Genomic DNA, 19,255 nt, shown 5'->3' with positions numbered 1-19,255 from the left:
CCTTTGAGCCTTTGTCAAAGATAAGTTGACTATATTTATGTGGGTCTATTTCTAGACTCTCTATTCTGTTCTGTTGGTCTATTTAGATATGAATTTTTGAGGGCCACTGTCACCTCAGTTCACAGGTGTTCATTTTAGATTGGATGCTGACAGAAAGCAGGGGAAATTCTAGTAATACTTTGTCCCTAGGCTAAATCATGAAGTAGCTTTATTTTGTTTCATTTTATCACCTTATTAGAGTAACCTTGTCTAAGATTGGTATTCGGAGATTATTTATCTTCAACAGGAGAACAACATATCCTACCTGTGAGTATTGGACCAGCTTTTAATAATATCGAGGTCTATGTGTGAATATCAGATCAGTTCTATTCATCAGACTGCCCCGTCCCCTTAAAGATAAATTAGATAATTTTTTTGCAGTTAAATTCACACTTGTGAAACAGTTCACCTCAGATTGCGACTTGAACCCGTGTGCCAGAGTTTGAACTCATGTGCCAGGACTCGAACTTGGCCAAAATCCAGTTTGGAACTTGAACTCATGAGGCTGGAACTTCAGCCTGGCCAAAACTCATGGTCTTCCAACTGAGATCACATACCTGGTTTCTGGACTTAATGATGGTCAGATTCTTTGTATCTCAGTGCGAAAGGAACAGCAAGAAGCAAACTGATAGGCAAAAAGTAGATTTATTAGTATAAGATGCTTGTAAGAGATGTAAGTGGATAGGTGAGGGAGCCCTGCACTGAGGATTAAGTGGGCTATAATTTTATTGTCAAAGGAAAGTGGGGGAGGGGAAAGGACTGCCTTCTCTGAGTTGATTTCAGGCTTACATCACTAGCTCCTCCTTTGTATCAGGCACAAGAATGTCTGACCCTGTGTGGTCAAACTAGAATTGTCATGTGTGGATGCATGCTCAGTCCTGTCTGACTCTTTGAGATCCCATAGACTATAGCTCACCAGACTCCCCTGTCCCTGGAATTTTCCAAGTAAGAATAGTGGAGTGGGTTGCCATTTTCTACTTAAGAGGATCTTCCCAATGTAGGTGTTGAACCTGTGAATCCTGCTTTGGCAGGCAGAGTTTTGACCACTGGTGCCACATTGTCATAGCACTTATTCAAATCAGTAGAAGGGTGGTGACATTCTTATTTCACCTAATGACCTGGGGCATATCTTTTGTGTTTATAAATTGCATTATAGTTAAACAAGCCTGCTTTGTTCCACCATGGTCTAATAGCTTTTTGAGCATCATTAACTTCCACAGAGTACATCATGAGAAACGCTGGGCTGGCAGAAGCACAAGCTGAAATCAAGATTGCTGGGAGAAATATCAATAACCTCAGATATGCAGATGACACCACCCTTATGGCAGAAAGTGAAGAGGAACTAAAAAGCCTCTTGATGAAAGTGAAAGAGGAGAATGAAAAAGTTGGCTTAAAGCTCAACATTCAGAAAACTAAGATCATGGCATCTGGTCCCATCACTTCATGGGAAATAAATGGGGAAACAGTGTCAGACTTTAATTTTTGGGCTCCAAAATCACTGCAGATGGTGATTACAGCCATGAAATTAAAAGACGCTTACTCCTTGGAAGGAAAGTTATGATCAATCTAGATAGTATATTGAAAAGCAGAGATATTACTTTGCCAACAAAGATCCGTCTAGCCAAGGCTATGGTTTTTCCAGTGGTCATGTATGGATGTGAGTGTTGGACTGTGAAGAAAGCTGAGCGCCGAAGAATTGATGCTTTTGAACTGTGGTGTTGGAGAAGACTCTTGAGAGTCCCTTGGACTGCAAGGAGATCCAACCAGTCCATTCTAAAAGAGGTCAGCCCTGGGATTTCTTTGGAAGGAATGATGCTAAAGCTGAAACTCCAGTACTTTGGCCACCTCATGCGAAGAGTTGACTCATTGGAAAAGACCCCGATGCTGGGAGAGATTGGGGGCAGGAGGAGAAGGGGATGACAGAGGCTGAGATGGCTGGATGGCATCACCGACTCGATGGACATGAGTCTGAGTGAACTCTGGGAGCTGGTGATGGACAGGGAGGCCTGGCGTTTTGTGATTCAAGGGGTCGCAAAGAGTTGGACACAACTGAGCGACTGAACTGAACTGAACTTCCACTGGTCTCTTAAAGTTCCCTAGGTTTCCCTCTTTATCTATAATCCACTACTGGGACTTCTGCATAACTATCCTGTATGACTATCCTATTCTATCCCTATCACTTGCTTTAGAGTATCAGAAGAGCAGTTTTTGTTCTGTTTCATAGAAATATTTGTGGTAACTCATTGTTTTCCCGCATGATATACCTTTTTATGTGAACAGGGTATCCACTACACAAACCGTATCTGATCTTACAGTGGAAACAAGAGGAGGACCTAGAGACAGTGCAGAGAAGACTCTTTCCAAGGGGAGCATCAGTAAAGCAAGAATACTTGATGTAGTTGGGGGATATTACATTTGGAAAAAATAATGTAAAATCAAAATGAAGCTTTGTTTTGTCTGAGGAAGCTGAGCTTCCACAGATACCTTAGATTACTATTTTATTTATTTAAAAATTTTTTATTTTTTTACTGTGCTGGATCTTCATTACTTTGCATGGGCTTCTCTCTAGTTGCAGAGAGTGGGGACTGCCCTCTAGTTGCAGTGCTTGGGCTTAGTATTTGCAGCTTGTGGGCTTGAAGGTGTGGGCTTAGTAGTTACAGCACACTGGCTTAGTTGCTCTGTGGCATGTGGAATCTTCCTGGACCAGGGATTGAACCAGTGTCCCTACATTGGCAAGTGGATTCTTATCCACTCTGCCACCAGTCCTTGATTACTATTTTGACTTTTCTTCAGTCCTCTCACCTGTTCCTTGTTCTTGGCAAAGACCACATTTTGTCTTTGTAATGTACTATTTGGTCATGTGTGTTTTATTCCGTTTCTTTTTGTTTTGTTATCCTAGTAATATCTCATTTATGCTACCATCAGTTTCCATCTTCATGGGATTATTTCCTAGTCACTTTACTATTTCGACCGTGTGCTTATTACCAAAGTCCTGAATCAGCTGTACTGCCAAAGTCCTTTGCTCAAGGGTACCTTTGCTACTTTGTTTCAGGTTTCGAGATTCAACTTAAAATTAATGAATCAGTTGCTCCACAAGATGCTTATGGAAAAATATCCAATGAAAAGGATGTAGCAGGATTCAAAAAGAGTGATTCCTCATTGTCCATTTTACATAAAATCTGGGAATACCATGATGTTGATTATCAGAACAAAAACCACAAGAGAAGTTTGAGGTAAGTGTCATTCATATAAGAGAAAAGTAGTGTCTCAGGAAAGAATCTTAAAATATCACAGAATTAAAAAAAGAAAAATCTAAAACTTAGTCAAAAATTGTAATTTCATAAAGACTTTTCATAAGATATTTTTTTCACAAGTGAGACTTGAGCCCTTCCATGTTTGACACATAAATCATTGAGCAACCATCATAAAAATCTCATAAGTCAAAAACTCAGTCATAATATTGTCTGTCTTAGAGCACTATGTGAGTACTTTCATCTTATCATTGGACAGGGCAGAAAAACACACATAGTCACTGAAAATGGTAAAAATTTACTTGCCACTAATAATGTGCTTTTTATTTTTGAAAGAATTCATGGGATTGAGAACATCTATGAACATAATGAAGAAAATCAGTGTGGCCAAACCGTCAGCCAAATTTCACATCTTAATATACCCAAGAGAACTACTGAAGTAAGAGCCTATGAGTGCCATGTGTGTAAAAAGGCCTTCATAGATCATTTATCCCTGAAGAATCACATTAGGTCTCACACTGGTAGCAAACCCTATCAGTGTAAGGAATGTGGGAAAGCTTTCCATTTTTTTGCTTGTTTTAAAAAGCATATGAAAACTCCCACTGAAGAGAAACCCTACGAATGTCAGGAATGTACCAAAGCCTTCAGTTGTTCTTCCTTCTTTCGGGCACATATGAAGATTCATGCAGGAAAGACAAGTTGCGAATGCAGGGAATGTGGGAAAACCTTTAGCTGTTCTTCATCCCTCACAGAACACAAAAGAATTCACAGTGGAGATAAGCCTTATGAATGTAAGGAGTGTGGGAAAGCCTTTAGCTGTTCCTCCTCACTCTCCAAACACAAAAGAATTCACAGTGGAGATAAGCCATATGAGTGTAAGGAGTGTGGGAAGGCCTTCAGTTCCTCCTCTCACCTTATCATACATATAAGAATCCATACTGGAGAAAAGCCTTATGAATGTCAAGAGTGTGGGAAAGCCTTCAGTGAGTCCTCGAAGCTCACTGTACACGTTAGAACACATACAGGCGAGAAACCCTATAAATGTAAGGAATGTGGGAAAGCCTACAACTGTCCATCCTCCTTGAGCATCCACATGAGAAAACACACAGGGGAAAAACCCTATGAATGCCTAGAATGTGGGAAAGCCTTCTATCTTCCCACTTCCCTGAATACACATGTGAAAAATCAGAGTAGAGAGAAACCCTATGAATGTAAAGAATGTGGAAAAGCCTTCAGTTGCCCTTCGTCCTTTCGAGCACACGTGAGAGATCACACTGGAAAGGCGCAGTATGAATGTAAGGAATGTGGGAAAGCCTTCAGTCGTTCCTCATCCCTCACTGAACACTTAAGAACTCATAGCGGAGAAAAGCCTTATGAATGTAAGGAATGTGGGAAAGCCTTCATCAGTTCATCGCACCTGACGGTACATATAAGAACTCACACTGGAGAGAAACCTTATGAATGTAAGAAATGTGGAAAAGCCTTCATTTACCCCTCAGCTCTTAGGATCCACATGAGAACACACACTGGGGAGAAACCCTATGAATGTAAGGAATGTGGGAAAGCCTTTCGCCATTCTTCATACCTGACTGTCCATACAAGGATGCACACTGGAGAGAAACCCTTTGAATGTCTGGAATGTGGGAAAGCTTTCAGTTGTCCTTCATCCTTTCGAAGACATGTAAGAAGCCACACTGGTGAGAAGCCCTATGAATGTAAGGAATGTGGGAAAGCCTTTGTTTGTCCCGCTTACTTTCGAAGACATGTGAAAACTCACACTAGAGAAAATGTATAAAGTAAGGAATGAGGGAATGTCTTTAATGCTTTTTCAAAGCTTAGGGAGCGTGTGAGATCTCACACTGTGGAGACACCCTATTTTGGAAAAACCCATAACTGAGAGAAACTCTGTGTATGTAAATCATGTGGTAATACCTCCATGACCATCACTTATTGTGTTGTAAGAAAGTTCATACTGAAAACAAAGATCAGTGCCTCATCCTTAAAGTGGGCTACTGCTGGCTCATTGGTTTCCAGTTTAATTTTCTGATATGAATGTTTAAGGTCATAAATTTCCTCTAATACATTTCAGCTCTAGCCCCATATGTTTTATTATGAGGTGCTTTTATTTTGGTTCAGCTGTAAGTGTTATTTCTATTACAGAGTTTTCTTGACCCATCAGGCATTTAAAGTATATATTTTTTATATGTAGGCATGAGTGATCTTTTATTATTATTATTATTAGTTACTAATTCTCTTTGTTCTCTAAGTGTGCAGTCATTGTGGTATTGACATTCTAGTATTTGTAGTTTCTTTGGTAAATGGTAATTTCATTTTGATCTAGTATGGTGGAAACTGGAAATTGCCTACCCACTATTCCCCCCAACCCCACCTCTCTTTTTTTTTTTTTTTTACAAAAACATTATTAGTTTTTACCATTAAAAGCTTTCCCTGTCTAATAACTAATCCAGTGGAACTCAATAAGTGCAAAAGCCTTGATAGAAGAATCTCATCTGTTATGGTATTTTTGTATTTTGTTCTTTATCCTTGCTTATGACTGGGAATTGGACCCAATGTTTTGAACGTTTACAAAAGAGACCTTGCAACAGGAAAGCTACAAGTAAAGTTGGTTGGGCTGTCTTATGTTGTGGTACTTTGGACGTGGCTGGGACTGCATTTCCCAGAGTCAGTTCTTTATCTAGTTCCAGGTTTGAGTTGTCTAAAATAAGAGTTTGTGTGAAAATTGGAAGGCAGAGGGAAGAAACCATTATTCTGAGTTTGTGGGGGCAATGAGACAGGGAGACAGATGCATGGGGGCCTGGCAAGCTTCAGTTTCCAGCTTTTTCCCTAATTATTGGGCTCGCTGATCAATACTGGCTCAAAGCAGAACACAAAATGCTTGACTTTCATTATCTCAGAGGCAGCCATTCCATAGACACCTCCATAAATTTCTCCATCATGGCCATACACAGCTTCTTGGATTTTTCTGGCAAGTTCTTGCATTGTAATTTTGCTGATATTACAGCTCCTCTGGCACATCTGTTGACTGCATAGAGTTGGCTCCAGTTTGGATCAGGGTTGTTGTCATCTACATGGTCCAAAGTGTGCTAATCTTAAGTGTACAGCTTGATGAAATTTTACACTACATACTGTGACAAACAGAACTTTCCCAGGATTTCAGAAAGTTCATTCATCTGCCTTCTCAATAATTGCTCTGGGGACTTTCCTGGTGGTCCAGTGGCTAAGAATCTGCCTGCCAGTGCAGGGGGCTGAGGTTTGATCCCTGGTCAGGGAACTAGATCTCACATGCCACAACTAAAGATCCTGCATACTGCAACTAAGACTTAGTGCAGCCAAAAAAAAAAATAATAATAATAATAAATAAATAAAATAAAATGTGTTGCTCCACAATTTTGGCTTTGATTATAATTTATTAAGTTTGCTTGTTCTTGATCTTCATGTAAATGTTAAGATACAATATGTACAGTTACATATTTGGCTTCTTTTTTCAATGTCTAATTTGCCTCTTAATTGCTATTTTTGCAGACTATGAACTTATGTCTCTTGTTACATGCTTTGAATATAAGAATGAAATTACTGAATCATAGGATAGACTTTATGTTTAGGTAGGTATTCCAGTTTTTCAAAAGCAATTCTACTTATAATCCTAAAAGCAATGAATGAAGGTCCTAACTGTTCCACATGCCTGATTAGCACTTTCTAATTTTAGCTGTTCAACACAGAATGTACTATTATCTTGTTTCTGGTTTTAATTTGCATTTATCTGATATGTAACAATGGTGAATACTTTTTTATATGCTTATTGATTATTTGGATATCTGTTTTTTTTTTTTTTTTTTGGCTGTGTGACTTGCAGGTTCTTAGTTCCCTGACCAGAGATTGAACCTGGGCCATGATAGTGAAAGCCTGGAATCCTAACCACTAGGCAACCAGGCAACTCCCTGGATATCTTCTTTCTGGGGGATACCTGTTAAAGCACTTCACCCATTTTTGGTTCCTTTTCTGTTTGAAAGGTTTCCTATGGTTGTGTGTGTGTGTGTTCAGTTGATCAGTCATGTCCAGTTCTTTGCAACCCCAGGGACTGTAACCTCTAGTCCCCTCTGTCCATGGAATTCTCCAGGCAAGAATACTGGAGTGAGTAGCTGTTTCCTTCTCCAAGGGATCTTACTGACCAGAGATAAACCCCAGGTCTCCTACAATGCAGGTGATTTCTTTTCTATCTGAGCTACCAGGGAAGTCAGGTAAGCCCTGACTATAGTTAGATCTTGAGAATTCATCTTCTATCTGGCAGTTTGCATATTTTGATCAATATCTCCCCATTTTCCCCATCCCTAGTCCCTGGAGAAACTGGTTGCATGAAATCAAGATTAAATTGTGTAGAGTCCACAGAGATAAGAAAAGAGATCTATACCTGTGGCAGTGAATGTAGGAGCATGTGAGAATACATAGCTGAGATCTAAAAATATTATAGAAAATCGTAATTTTTATTGGCCCCATTTTAAAACTAAGAAACTGACATTTCAATAGGCTGGGTAGCAAAGTTTTTAGAAACAGGTATTAATAGTTTCAGCTACAATTCATACTTAGAGTTACAAGTTGATTCAAAAGGGGAAATATGGACTTCACTTTCATGAGAAGACTATAAAAGAATTTGGGAGCCATGTCTTAAAATTGCCACCTTTGTGCCTGATCAGTCACTCAGTCATGTCCAGCTCTTTGTGACCCCATGGACTGTAGCCCACCAAGCTTCTCTGTCCATGGGATTTCCCAGGCAAGAATACTGAAGTGGGTTGCCATTTCCTTCTCCAGGGGACCTTCTGAGCCAGGGGTTGAACCCATGTCTCCTGTGTCTCCTGCATTGGCAGGAGGATTCTTTTGCATTACACCACCTGGGAAGCCCTTCCTCTGGTTACTTATCCTTTTTAAATGTATGTATATGTCTCTATCTAGTTACATACATATACATAAAACATCTGTTGTATATTATATATATGTAAATTATGTATACTATATATACCTGTATTGCAGGTATATACTATATATAAACTGTATTGCAGATAATTTTTCCCAGTCTCTGGCTTGTCTTCATTCTTTTCATTTTTGTAAACTATAAAGATAATTAAATAGTTTGACTACAGAAAAATCTTTGGGTATAACTAATTGCAGAGACGGCTGGATCCTGGAGCTAAAAATATGTTATCTGGATGAATTCTGTCTCCATTCCTTGACTGTGCATCTTTCTGCATTAACTATTCTTCCTGGTGGGCTCTTTCTCCCCACAGTGGCCCTCAGAAGATCCAAGCTGCTTTCTTTCCAGGTTGATGTGTTAGGGAGAAGAGAGTGATTATCATTATGACCAATTCCAATATGCCTGTTACAGTTCAATCTGATTGGCTTACTTGCCAACTGTTATCAATTCACTGTGGCCAGAGAAATACGATTCTTTGGTTGGTTTAGGACTGGCTTCTCACTGAATCTTGTTCAGTTGATAAGTCATGTCAGAATCTTTGTGACCCAATGGACTGAAGCACACCAGCCTTCCCTGTCCTTTACTGTCTCCCGGAGTTTGCTCAAACTCATGTCCATTAAGTTGGTGATGCCGTCTAACCATCTCATTCTCTGTCACCCCCTTCTCCTGCCCTCAATCTTTCCCATCATCAGGGTGTTTTCCAATGAATTGGCTCTCTGCATCTGGTGGTCAAAGTATTGGAACTTCAGTTTCAGTAATGGTCCTTCCAATGAATATTCATGATGTATATGGTGAAGGGAGAAGGAACTTCAGTTTCAGTAATGGTCCTTCCAATGAATATTCATGATGTATATGGTGAAGGGAGAAGGCAGCAGGGGCAGATAGGGTATAGTAATAGATGTAATAATAACATTAGCCAACACAATATGCTTACTCTAATCTTAGCAGTGGGAGGGAACTATGAAGTCTGGGGATTCTCAGCCAGCCATAGTTCAAGAAATCTTTCAGAAAGGTTTGATTATGTTACCATCTCTTTTGATTGCCGAATATGATTTCTCAGTCTTTACATAATTTTGCAATATTTTTAGATACTTGGTAGCAAGAACCTTCCAACCTTTTTATTCATCAAGATTGTCTTGCCTTCTCTATTTCTCACTTGATTCTATATTAATTTTAGGATCTCCTTAGCAATTTTCACAAATCTTTTGGGACTCTGCTTGGAATTGCATTGACTTTATAGAACAACGTGAATAAAATTAACGTTTTACAACACTAAGTCTTCCAATTGATGAGCCTACTAAAATTGTTCATTTATCTAGGTCAGCTTTAATTCCTCTTAACAGTTTTTTTTTTTTTTGTGGTTTCTATTATAGAGGTCTTGAATAACTTTATTTCTAGGCTTGTGGTATGTTTTCCTTTGTAAATATTTTAATTTAATTTTTGATTTTGGAGGCTAGCACATAGAATTGCAGTTTTTTTTTTGTACATTGATCTTTTATTCATGACATTTATAAATTCAATTATTTATTCAAATGGTTTTATGAGTTATTTTGGATTTTCGTTGTATACAATCTTGTGAACACCAATAAAAGAAAGTCTTACTTGATTTCTAAATTTTACCCTTTCTTTTTCTTCTTTATAGTAATAAATAGAAATGATGAAAGTGAACATCTTTGCATTCTTCCTGATCTTAGGGGAAAATGTTCCATATTTTGCCATTAAGTATAATAATAGTTATAAGTTTTTCATAGATAACTTTTAAAAATAAAAGGAATTCTGTTCTACTATCTATTCCTCAATTGTGAAGATGTTTTTGAAAAAAATACCTTGTAACTTAAAAAAATCTTTTTTTAATATAAATTTATTTATTTTAATTGAAGGTTAGGTTACTTTACAATATTGTATTGGTTTTGCCATACATCAGCATGAATCCGGAGGATAATTGCGTTACAACATTGTGTTGGTTTCTGCTATACAATAACATAAATCATCCATAATCAGCCATAAGTATATATATATATATATATACGAAGAGTTTTTAAAATCATTAATGGATAATGGATTTTATCTAGTGCCTTTTCTGTCTATGTCAGGGTCTTTAAAAATCATTCCTTGGTCTCTTAATGTGGAGAATTACTACATTCCTTGCTTTTCAAGTGGTAAGACAACCTGTATTCCTGGAATAAACCATACTTGGGAATGTTATAGATTAGCTTATTAACCTATTCATTTTGCTCTATTCAAAATGCTATTAAAAAATTATTTCTGTGTCTGTGTTAATGAGGTTTGTCTTGTAATTCCTTTTATGTCAGTATGCTTTGTATCAGGTTCATGCTGCCTCATAAAAGTTGGAAACTGTTCTGAAGACTTTATATGAAATCTGAACTATCTATTATCTATTCCTTATATGTTTGGAAAAATTCACCAGGGAATCTATATTTGGGTTTTCTTGACAGGAAACTTGTAAAATAGTTTTACTTGTGAATTTGTGTGTGTGTGTGTAATGCTCAGTTGTGTCCAACTCTTTGCAACCCCATGGACTGTAGCCTGCCAGGTGCCACTGTTCATGGAATTTTCCAGGAAGAATACTGGAGTGGGTTGCTATTTCCTACTCCAGTGGTGATTTATATTGAATGTATAAATAGACAAAGATTATTTAAAATTTGTATTTGTTTTGCTATATTGTATCTGTCTATTCCATAACTTTCCAAATTTGTTGGTCTAAAGTTATTAATAAAATCCTATAATTTATTTTTAATGTCTAAAAGCTGTAATAATACTAATATCTCCTTTTTCATTCCTGATCTTGGTAATTTATGTGGTCCCCCTTTTCTTCATCTTGGTAGGGATTTAGATATTTTAATTGTTTTTGAAGAACCAACTGTCAGTTTTATTCTACTTATAATTCTTTAATTTTTGGTCTTATTCCTTCTACTGGATTTGGATTTAAGTTTCTCATATTTTCCTAGCTAGTTGTGATAGATGCTTATGTCAGTGCCTGTCTTCTGTTTTGTGTAGTTTGCTTATAGAACCATCCCATCAGAATATTCTACTATTAACATTATCAGTTGTGATGCATTTGAGATGTATGCAGAGAAACACCTTTATGTGCCCATTGTCATAAGGTCACAGGGTTTCCTTGTTGGAATGGAAAGAAAACTGGTCTGGAAACCAAGACACCTGATTTCTAGTCTTCACTTTTCAACTCATTACTTCTGTGACCTTAGAAAAAAGTCATTTAAGCTTTCTGATCCTTAGTTTAGTGTATCAGAAAGGCACATAGGAAGTGCTACTGCAGTGGGCTGGGGTGGGACTGCATCCTTTCTGTGCTATCAGAAACACTTCCTTCTCAGGGACTTCCCTGGTGGTCCAGTGGTTAAGATTGTGCCTCCAATGCTGGGGGTGTAGGTTTGATCCCTGGTCAGGGAACTAAGACCATTGGAACTAAGATGTCACATGCTATGGGGCCATACAGTCTCTGTCCCATACCGTGGAGAAGTTTGCTGCTGCTGCTGCTGCTGCTGCTAAGTCGCTTCAGTCGTGTCCAACTCTGTGCGACCCCATAGACAGCAGCTTACCAGGCTCCCCCGTCCCTAGGATTCTCCAGGCAAGAACACTGGAGTGGGTTGCCATTTCCTTCTCCAATGCATGAAAGTGAAAAGTGAAAGTGAAGTTGCTCAGTCGTGTCCGACTCTTCGCGACCCCATGGACTGCAGCCCACCAGGCTCTGCCATCCATGGGATTTTCCAGGCAAGAGTACTGGAGTGAGGTGCCATTGCCTTCTCCAGTGGAGAAGTTTAGAAGACAAATTTGTTTCAGAGAAGGCTTTGAAGAGAAGGGGCTTATTTGGTTTTATGATAAGAGGTAAGAGGTAAGAGAAAAATAATATTTAATATTTCATGAATTTCACTCTGTGTCATTCACTATCTTAATACTCAAGATATTTCTATATATTAATCTTTTTGATTGTCACAAAAAGTTATGAGGCAGATACTTATCCACTTGACACAAATAGTGAAACAGCACACATGAACTCAAATAATTGGCCAGTGTTATGCATATAGTGAAACTATGTCTGAATTCAGAATGCATGATTTTTATAACTACACTATATTGCCTCCAGTGACCAAAGAATTTTGAGGAACCAGTTAGAGAAAGCAGGCTTATTTGTGGTTAGACAAGGAACTGCTAGGTTCAGCTGAGGCTGAGACAGCATTCTGGAGTGACCTTCACTTGGCATCTTCTAGGCAAGCTCCAGATATCTTTTCAATTTTCCACAGAATATGAATTCCTTATCTTATGGAAGGAGTGTGGTTACAAGAGAAGGAAAGAATCTGCCAGGACATGGACGCAACCTAGATGTCCATCAGCAGATGAATGGATAAGAAAGCTGTGGTACATATACACAATGGAGTATTACTCAGCCATTAAAAAGAATACATTTGAATCAGTTCTAATGAGGTAGATGAAACTGGAGCCTATTATACAGAGTGAAGTAAGCCAGAAAGAAAAATACCAATACAGTATACTAATGCATATGTATGGAATTTAGAAAGATGGTAACAATAACCCTGTGTACGAGACAGCAAAAGAGACACTGATGTATATAGAACAGTCTTATGGACTCTGTTGGAGAGGGAGAAGGTGGGAAGATTTGGGAGAATGGCATTGAAACATGTATAATATCATGTATGAAACGAGTTGCCAGTCCAGGTTCGATGCATGATACTGGATGCTTGGAGCTGGTGCACTGGGACGACCCAGAGGGATGGTATGGGGAGGGAGGAGGGAGGAGGGTTCAGGATGGGGAACGCATGTATATCTGTGGCAGATTCATTTCGATATTTGGCAAAACGAATGCAATTTTGTAAAGTTTAAAAACAAAATAAAATTAAAAACAAAAAATAAAATAAAATATTTTCCAATTAAAAAAAAAAGTATAAGACCTAACTAAAAAAGACACATGCACCCCAATATTCATTGATGGACCTAGAGAATGTCATACAGAGTGAAGTAAGTCAGAGAAAAGCAAATATTGTATATTAATTCATATATGTGAAACCTAGAAAATAGTACAGATGATATTTGGAAAGCAGAAATAGAGACACAGGTGTAGAGAACAAATATATGTGTACCAAGGGGAAACGGTGGAGTGGGAGGAATTGGGAGACTGATATTGACACATATATACTACTTATACTGTGTATAAAATAGATAACCTACTGTATGGCACAGGGAACTCTACTTAATGCACTGTGATGACCTGAATGGGAAGGAAGTATGTACATGTATAACTGATTCATTTTTCTGTACAGTAAAACTAATACAACATTGTAAAGCAACTATACTCCAATTAAAAAAAAATGAGACCAATACATACAGCTCATTGTTAGCAATATATGCATATTAATAGTTTGATTCAACTGAAATAGTTATGGTTTATTGAACTGTTTGTTACTCTGTGCAGGGAACTCTTTGAACACTTTATAGCTCTAACGCATTTAACTCTTCACACACAAAAGTTTTGAGATAGCTCTTTTCCAGCTGGAACCATGAAGTGTGCAGAAGAGAAAAAAAAAGAAGGTTCCTACTGTGCCTGAAACCCTTAAGAAAAAGCAAAAGAATTTCACAGAGCTTAAGATCAAGCACCTGAGAAAGAAGTTTGCCCAAGAGATGCTTCAAAAGGCAAGGAGGAAGCTTATCTATGAAAAAGCTAAGCATTACCACAAGGAATACATACAGATGTACAGAACTGAAATTCGAATGGCTAGGATGGAACAAAAAGCTGGCAACTTCTATGTACCTGCAGAACCCAAATTGACATTTGTCGTCAGGATCAGAGGTGTCAACGACGTGAGCCCAAATGTTCGAAAGGTGCTACAGCTCCTTTGCCTCCGGCAGATCTTCAATGGCACCTTTGTGAAGCTCAACAGGGCTTCAGTTAACATGCTGAGAATTGTGGAGTCATACATTGCATGCTGCTGCTGAGTCACTTCAGTCGTGTCTGACTCTATGCGACCCCATAGACGGCAGCCCACCAGGATGCGCCGTCCCTGGGATTCTCCAGGCAAGAACACTGGAGTGGGTTGCCATTTCCTTCTCCAATGCATGAAAGTGAAAAGTGAAAGTGAAGTTGCTCAGTCGTGTCCGACCCTCAGTGACCCATGGACTGCAGCCTTCCAGGCTCCTCCATCCATGGGATTTTCCAGGCAAGAGTCCTGGAGTGGGATGCCATTGCCTTCTCTGATACATTGCATGGGGGTACCCAAATCTGAAGTCCGTAAATGAATTGAAATACAAACATGGTTATGGAAAAATCAGCAAGAAGCAAATTGCCCTGACAGGTAACGTGTTGATTGCTCGATCTCTTGGGAAATATGGCATCTTCTGCATGGAGGATTTGATTCATGAGATCTATACCATTAGAAAACATTTCAAAGAAGCAAACAATTTCCTGTGGCCGTTTAAATTGTCTTCTCCACGAGGTGGAATGAAGAATAAGACCAGTCATTTTGTAGAAGGTGGAGATGCTGACAACAGGGAAGACCAGATCAACAGGCTTATTAGAAGGATGAATTAAGGTATCTACCAGGATTATTTTTATAATCTCCTCAGTTAATAAACAATTGAAACAAATTAAAAAAAAAAAAAACCTTTGAGATAGATGCTGTCATTATCCACATTTCATAGATGGGGAGATTGAGGCAGAGAAACTGAGTTTTCCCAAAGTCACAACTAGCAGCTAAAATCTGCCCGGATTCAGAATTCACACTTTTAACGTGTGTTACTGCAGTTGACCCTTGAACAATGCTGCAGGGAGGGGCACTGACCTTGAGCAGGAGAAAATCCATGTATTATTGCATTCAACCCTTCATATAAGTGATTTTGTATTCTCAGATTCAACCAGCCAGATGTGTAGTGTTGTAGTCTGAATAACTGGACCTGTACAGTTCATACCCATATTCAACGGTCAACTGTACTCAAAAGAGGATTTGTGGGAGACATAAGAGATGTTGATTTGATCCCTGGATTGGGGAGATCCCCTGGAGGAGGAGATGGCAACTCACTCCAGTATTCTTGCCTGGGAAATCCCATGGACAGAGGAGCCTAGCAGACTCTTGGGTCACAAAAGTCAGACACGACTTAGTGACTAAACAATAAAAACACAAAGATCCTATTACTAGTAAAGAAAAGAGTTAACTTTTGCTTAAGTAAAGTACAGAAGGCTGAATTCAGAGCAAGGTGACAATATCTTATTAATGAGCACAAGCAACAGGTTTTATGGTATGGAAAGCAAATATATGTAAAGAAATATCAGGAATGTCGGGGAACATAACATGGCCTGTTTCTAAGGTAAACTTTCTCAGATCATCCTTCTTGTGAGCTAGTATGACTTTAATAACTTCAGCATCTGCTCATGAACACTAAAGGATCCAAACCTACCAGTCAGACTTTATTTTCTTGGGCTCCAAAATCACTGCAGATGGTGACTGCAGCTGTGAAATTGAAAAATGCTTGCTCCTTGGAAGAAAAGCTATGATAAGCCTCTGCTATATTAAAAAACAGAGACATTACTTTGCTGACAAAGGTCTGTATAGTCCAAGCTCTGGTTTTTCCATTAGTCTTGTATGGATGTGAGAGTTGGACCATAAAGAAGGCTGAGCGCCCAGGAGTTGATGCTTTTCAATTGTGTTGTTGGAGAAGACTCTTGAGAGTCCCTTGGACAGCAAGGAGATCAAACCAATCAATCCTAAAAGAAATCAACCCTGAATATCCATTGGTAGGCCTGATGCTGAAGCTGAAGCTCTGAAGAGCCAACTCATTGGAAAAGACCCTGATTCTGGGAAAGATTGAAGGGAAGAGGAGAAGGGGATGACAAAGGATGAGATGATTGGATGACATCACCAACTCAATGGATATGAGTTTGAGCAAGCTCTGGGTGATGGTGAAGGACAGGGAGGCCTGGTGTGCTGCAGTCCATGGGGTCACAAAGGGTTGGACATGACTGAGTGACTGAACAACAACAACAGTCTTTGAACAAAATGTGATTATATCATTAGTTCCCAAACTCAGCATGAAAATCAACTGGGATAATTTTAAAATCCTATGCTAAGAATGCAACTCAGTCTAATTAAATCATAATCTATGTTGAGAGGCTGTCACCAATATTTTTTAAAGACTCCCAGGTGAGTCCAATATGAAACCAAAGTTGAGGACCAGTTACATGGATGTTACACACAACATGCATAAGCAGATATGAAAGATACAACAGTTCTGTGGACAATAGACATGAATTTTGGAAAGAATTGCAGATTTTTAAAATTTATTTTTTAATTGGAGTATAGTAGCTTTACAATTTTGTGTGAGTTTCTGCTGTACAACATTGTGAATCAGGTATGTATGTACCTATATCCCCTCCCTAAGGATTGAAGATTTTAATTGTTAAGGATTTTTACATGTCTCCAGGATGTCTGGGTCCAGCAATATGACCCAGCAATCCCACTGCTGGGCATACACACTGAGGAAACCAGAATTGAAAGAGACACATGTACCCCAATGTTCATTGCAGCACTGTTTACAAATAGCTAGGACATGGAACCAACCTAGATGTCCATCAGCAGATGAATGGATAAGGAAGCTGTGGTACAAATACACAATGGAATATTACTCAGCTATTAAAAAGAGTGCATTTGAATCAATTCTAATGAGGTGGATGAAACTGGAGCCTATTATACAGAGAGAAGTAAGCCGGAAAGAAAAACATCAGTACAGTATACTAACGCATATGTATGGAATTTAGAAAGATGGTAACGATAACCCTATATGCAAGACAGCAAAACAGACACAGAGATAAAGAATAGGCTTTTGGACTCTGTGGGAGAAGGCGAGGGTGGGATGATTTGAAAGAATAGCATTGAAACGTGTATGTTACCATATATGAAATAGATCACCAGTCCAGGTTTGATGCATGAGACAGGGCACTCAAGGCCGGTGCACTGGGATGACCCTGAAGGATGGGATGGGGAGGAAGCTGGGAGGGGTGTTCAGCATGGGGGACACGTGTACACCTGTGGCTGATTCATGTCGATGTATGGCGAAAGCCACTGCAATATTGTAATTAGCTTCCAATTAAAATAAACTAACTAAAAAAAAAGAAATAAAGAGAGTCTATAGCTATAACATGATTCAATCATGCAGTGAATATAATGATAGGATCCCACAATAATCCCTTAATCCCATTCAGTTCAGTTCAGTTCAGTCGCTCAGTCGTATCCGACTCTTTGCGACCCCATGAATCGCAGCACACCAGGCCTCCCTGTCCATCACCAACTCCTGGAGTTCACTCAGACTCACGTCCATCGAGTTGGTGATGCCATCCAGCCATCTCATCCTCTGTCGTCCCCTTTTCCTCCTGCCCTCCTCCCAGCATCAGAGTCTTTTCCAATGTGTCAACTCTTCGCATGAGGTGGCCAAAGTACTGGAGTTTCAGCTTCAGCATCATTCCTTCCAAAGAACACCCAGGGCTGATCTCCTTTAGAATGGACTGGTTGATCTCCTTGCAGTCCAAGGGACTCTCAAGAGTCTTCTCCAACACCACAGTTCAAAAGCATCAATTCTTCGGTGCTCAGCTTTCTTCACAGTCCACCTCTCACATCCATACATGACCACTGGAAAAACCATAGTCTTGACTAGACGGACCTTTGTTGGCAAAGTAATGTCTCTGCTTTTGAATATGCTATCTAGGTTGGTCATAACTTTTCTTCCAAGGAGTAAGCATTTTTTAATTTCATGGCTGCAGTTACCATCAAAATATACCAAATGAAGCAACAAACTGATTGGAAACATTGTTAAGTTTTGAAAGGCACAAGAGCTACAAAATCATAGAACCAACTTTGAATTCCAACGGTTGTTTTTACTGGCTCTTCTAACCTATGCAAACAAGATGCACAGATGTTGAGATTAGGTTGTTTTGCTGAAGAGCCCCCACATGACCCTCTTGATGTCCCTGTTCCTCAGGCTGTAAACAAAGGGGTTCAGCATGGGGGTGACCACAGTGTACATCACTGAGGCCACTGCACTGTCCCTGGGAGAAGATGAGACAGTAGAACTGAGATGCACCCCAATGCCTCTTCCATAAAATAAACACATGATTGCCAGGTGACAGCCACAGGTGGAGAAGGGTTTATACTTCCCACCTGTTGAAGGGACTCTCAGAATAGAGGAAACAATGCAAGTATAAGAGAAGAGGATCCCTGTGAATGGAAAACCACCAAAAATAGCACCAATAAAATAGATTAATATATTACTGCTGGGGATTTGAAAACAGGCAAGGCTAAGGAGCTGAGAAGGGTCACAGAAGAAACGAGGAATTTCCATATCCAGGAAGAAGGTAAGTTCTAACACCATCAAACTATGAAGAAGGAAAGACAAAAGGCTGATGAAAAATGACACCAAAACCAGCAGGCTGTAGAGGCGTGGGTTCATGATGACCATGCAGTGCAGAGGGTGATGGATGGACACAAACTAGTCATAGGCCATGGCAATCAGGAGTAGATTATCCAAACATCCAAAAAGGATAAAAATAGACATCTGGGTCACGCAGCTCATGTAAGAGATGAGTCTGCTGTGAGTTTGAATGTCCACAATCATCTTGGGGACAGTGGTAGAGGTGCAGCCAATGTCAGTCATGGACAGGCTGGAAAGGAATAAGTACATGGGGGTGTGGAGGTGAGAATCAGAGACGAAGGCCAGGATGATGAGCAGGTTCCCAAGCACAGTGATCAGGTACATGGACAGGAAGAGGCTAAAGAGGAGGGGCTGCAGTTCTGGATCATCTGAGAGGTCCATGAGGAGGAACTCTGAGACAAGTGTTAACATTCTCTGGGCCCATGTGGCTTAGACATCTCCTAGAAAGGAAAAGAGGTTTCAAATAAATGAGACAAGCAAACAAGGAGTCAGCACTTTTTGTTAGATTCAA

At 39.4% G+C, this 19,255-nt stretch overlaps 2 protein-coding genes and 1 pseudogene across 2 annotated transcripts in view; 2 read left to right on the top strand and 1 right to left on the bottom strand.

The window, feature by feature from the left end:
* Positions 1–13,859, top strand: part of ZNF699 (zinc finger protein 699) — a 27,137-nt gene extending 13,278 nt beyond the window's left edge. Inside the window, exons 4-5 of the mRNA XM_061422044.1 lie at positions 3,092–3,272; positions 3,627–13,859. Coding sequence (XP_061278028.1) covers positions 3,092–3,272; positions 3,627–5,085 — 1,640 coding nt within the window. The 3' untranslated portion in view covers positions 5,086–13,859. The remainder of the gene's footprint in view (positions 1–3,091; positions 3,273–3,626) is intronic.
* Positions 13,835–18,951, top strand: LOC133250621 (large ribosomal subunit protein uL30-like). The gene is made up of 2 exons (XM_061422047.1): positions 13,835–14,247; positions 14,528–18,951. The coding sequence occupies exons 1-2, from the start codon at positions 13,951–13,953 to the stop codon at positions 14,855–14,857; spliced, it is 627 nt and encodes a 208-aa protein (XP_061278031.1). The 5' UTR covers positions 13,835–13,950; the 3' UTR covers positions 14,858–18,951.
* Positions 18,172–19,255, bottom strand: LOC133250620 (olfactory receptor 7E178-like; annotated as a pseudogene).

This window comes from Bos javanicus, chromosome 7 (assembly GCF_032452875.1).
Source record: "Bos javanicus breed banteng chromosome 7, ARS-OSU_banteng_1.0, whole genome shotgun sequence".
Taxonomy (NCBI): domain Eukaryota; kingdom Metazoa; phylum Chordata; class Mammalia; order Artiodactyla; family Bovidae; genus Bos; species Bos javanicus.
This window is presented reverse-complemented; position numbering and strand designations above follow the sequence as displayed.

Coding starts and splice junctions, on each gene's coding strand:
- LOC133250621 (XM_061422047.1), top strand. CDS start 13,951: ATGCTTCAAAAGGCAAGGAGGAAGCTTATCTATGAAAAAGCTAAGCAT. Junction 14,248..14,527: donor TGAGAATTGTGGAGTCATAC/ATTGCATGCTGC, acceptor CTTCTCTGATAC/ATTGCATGGGGGTACCCAAA.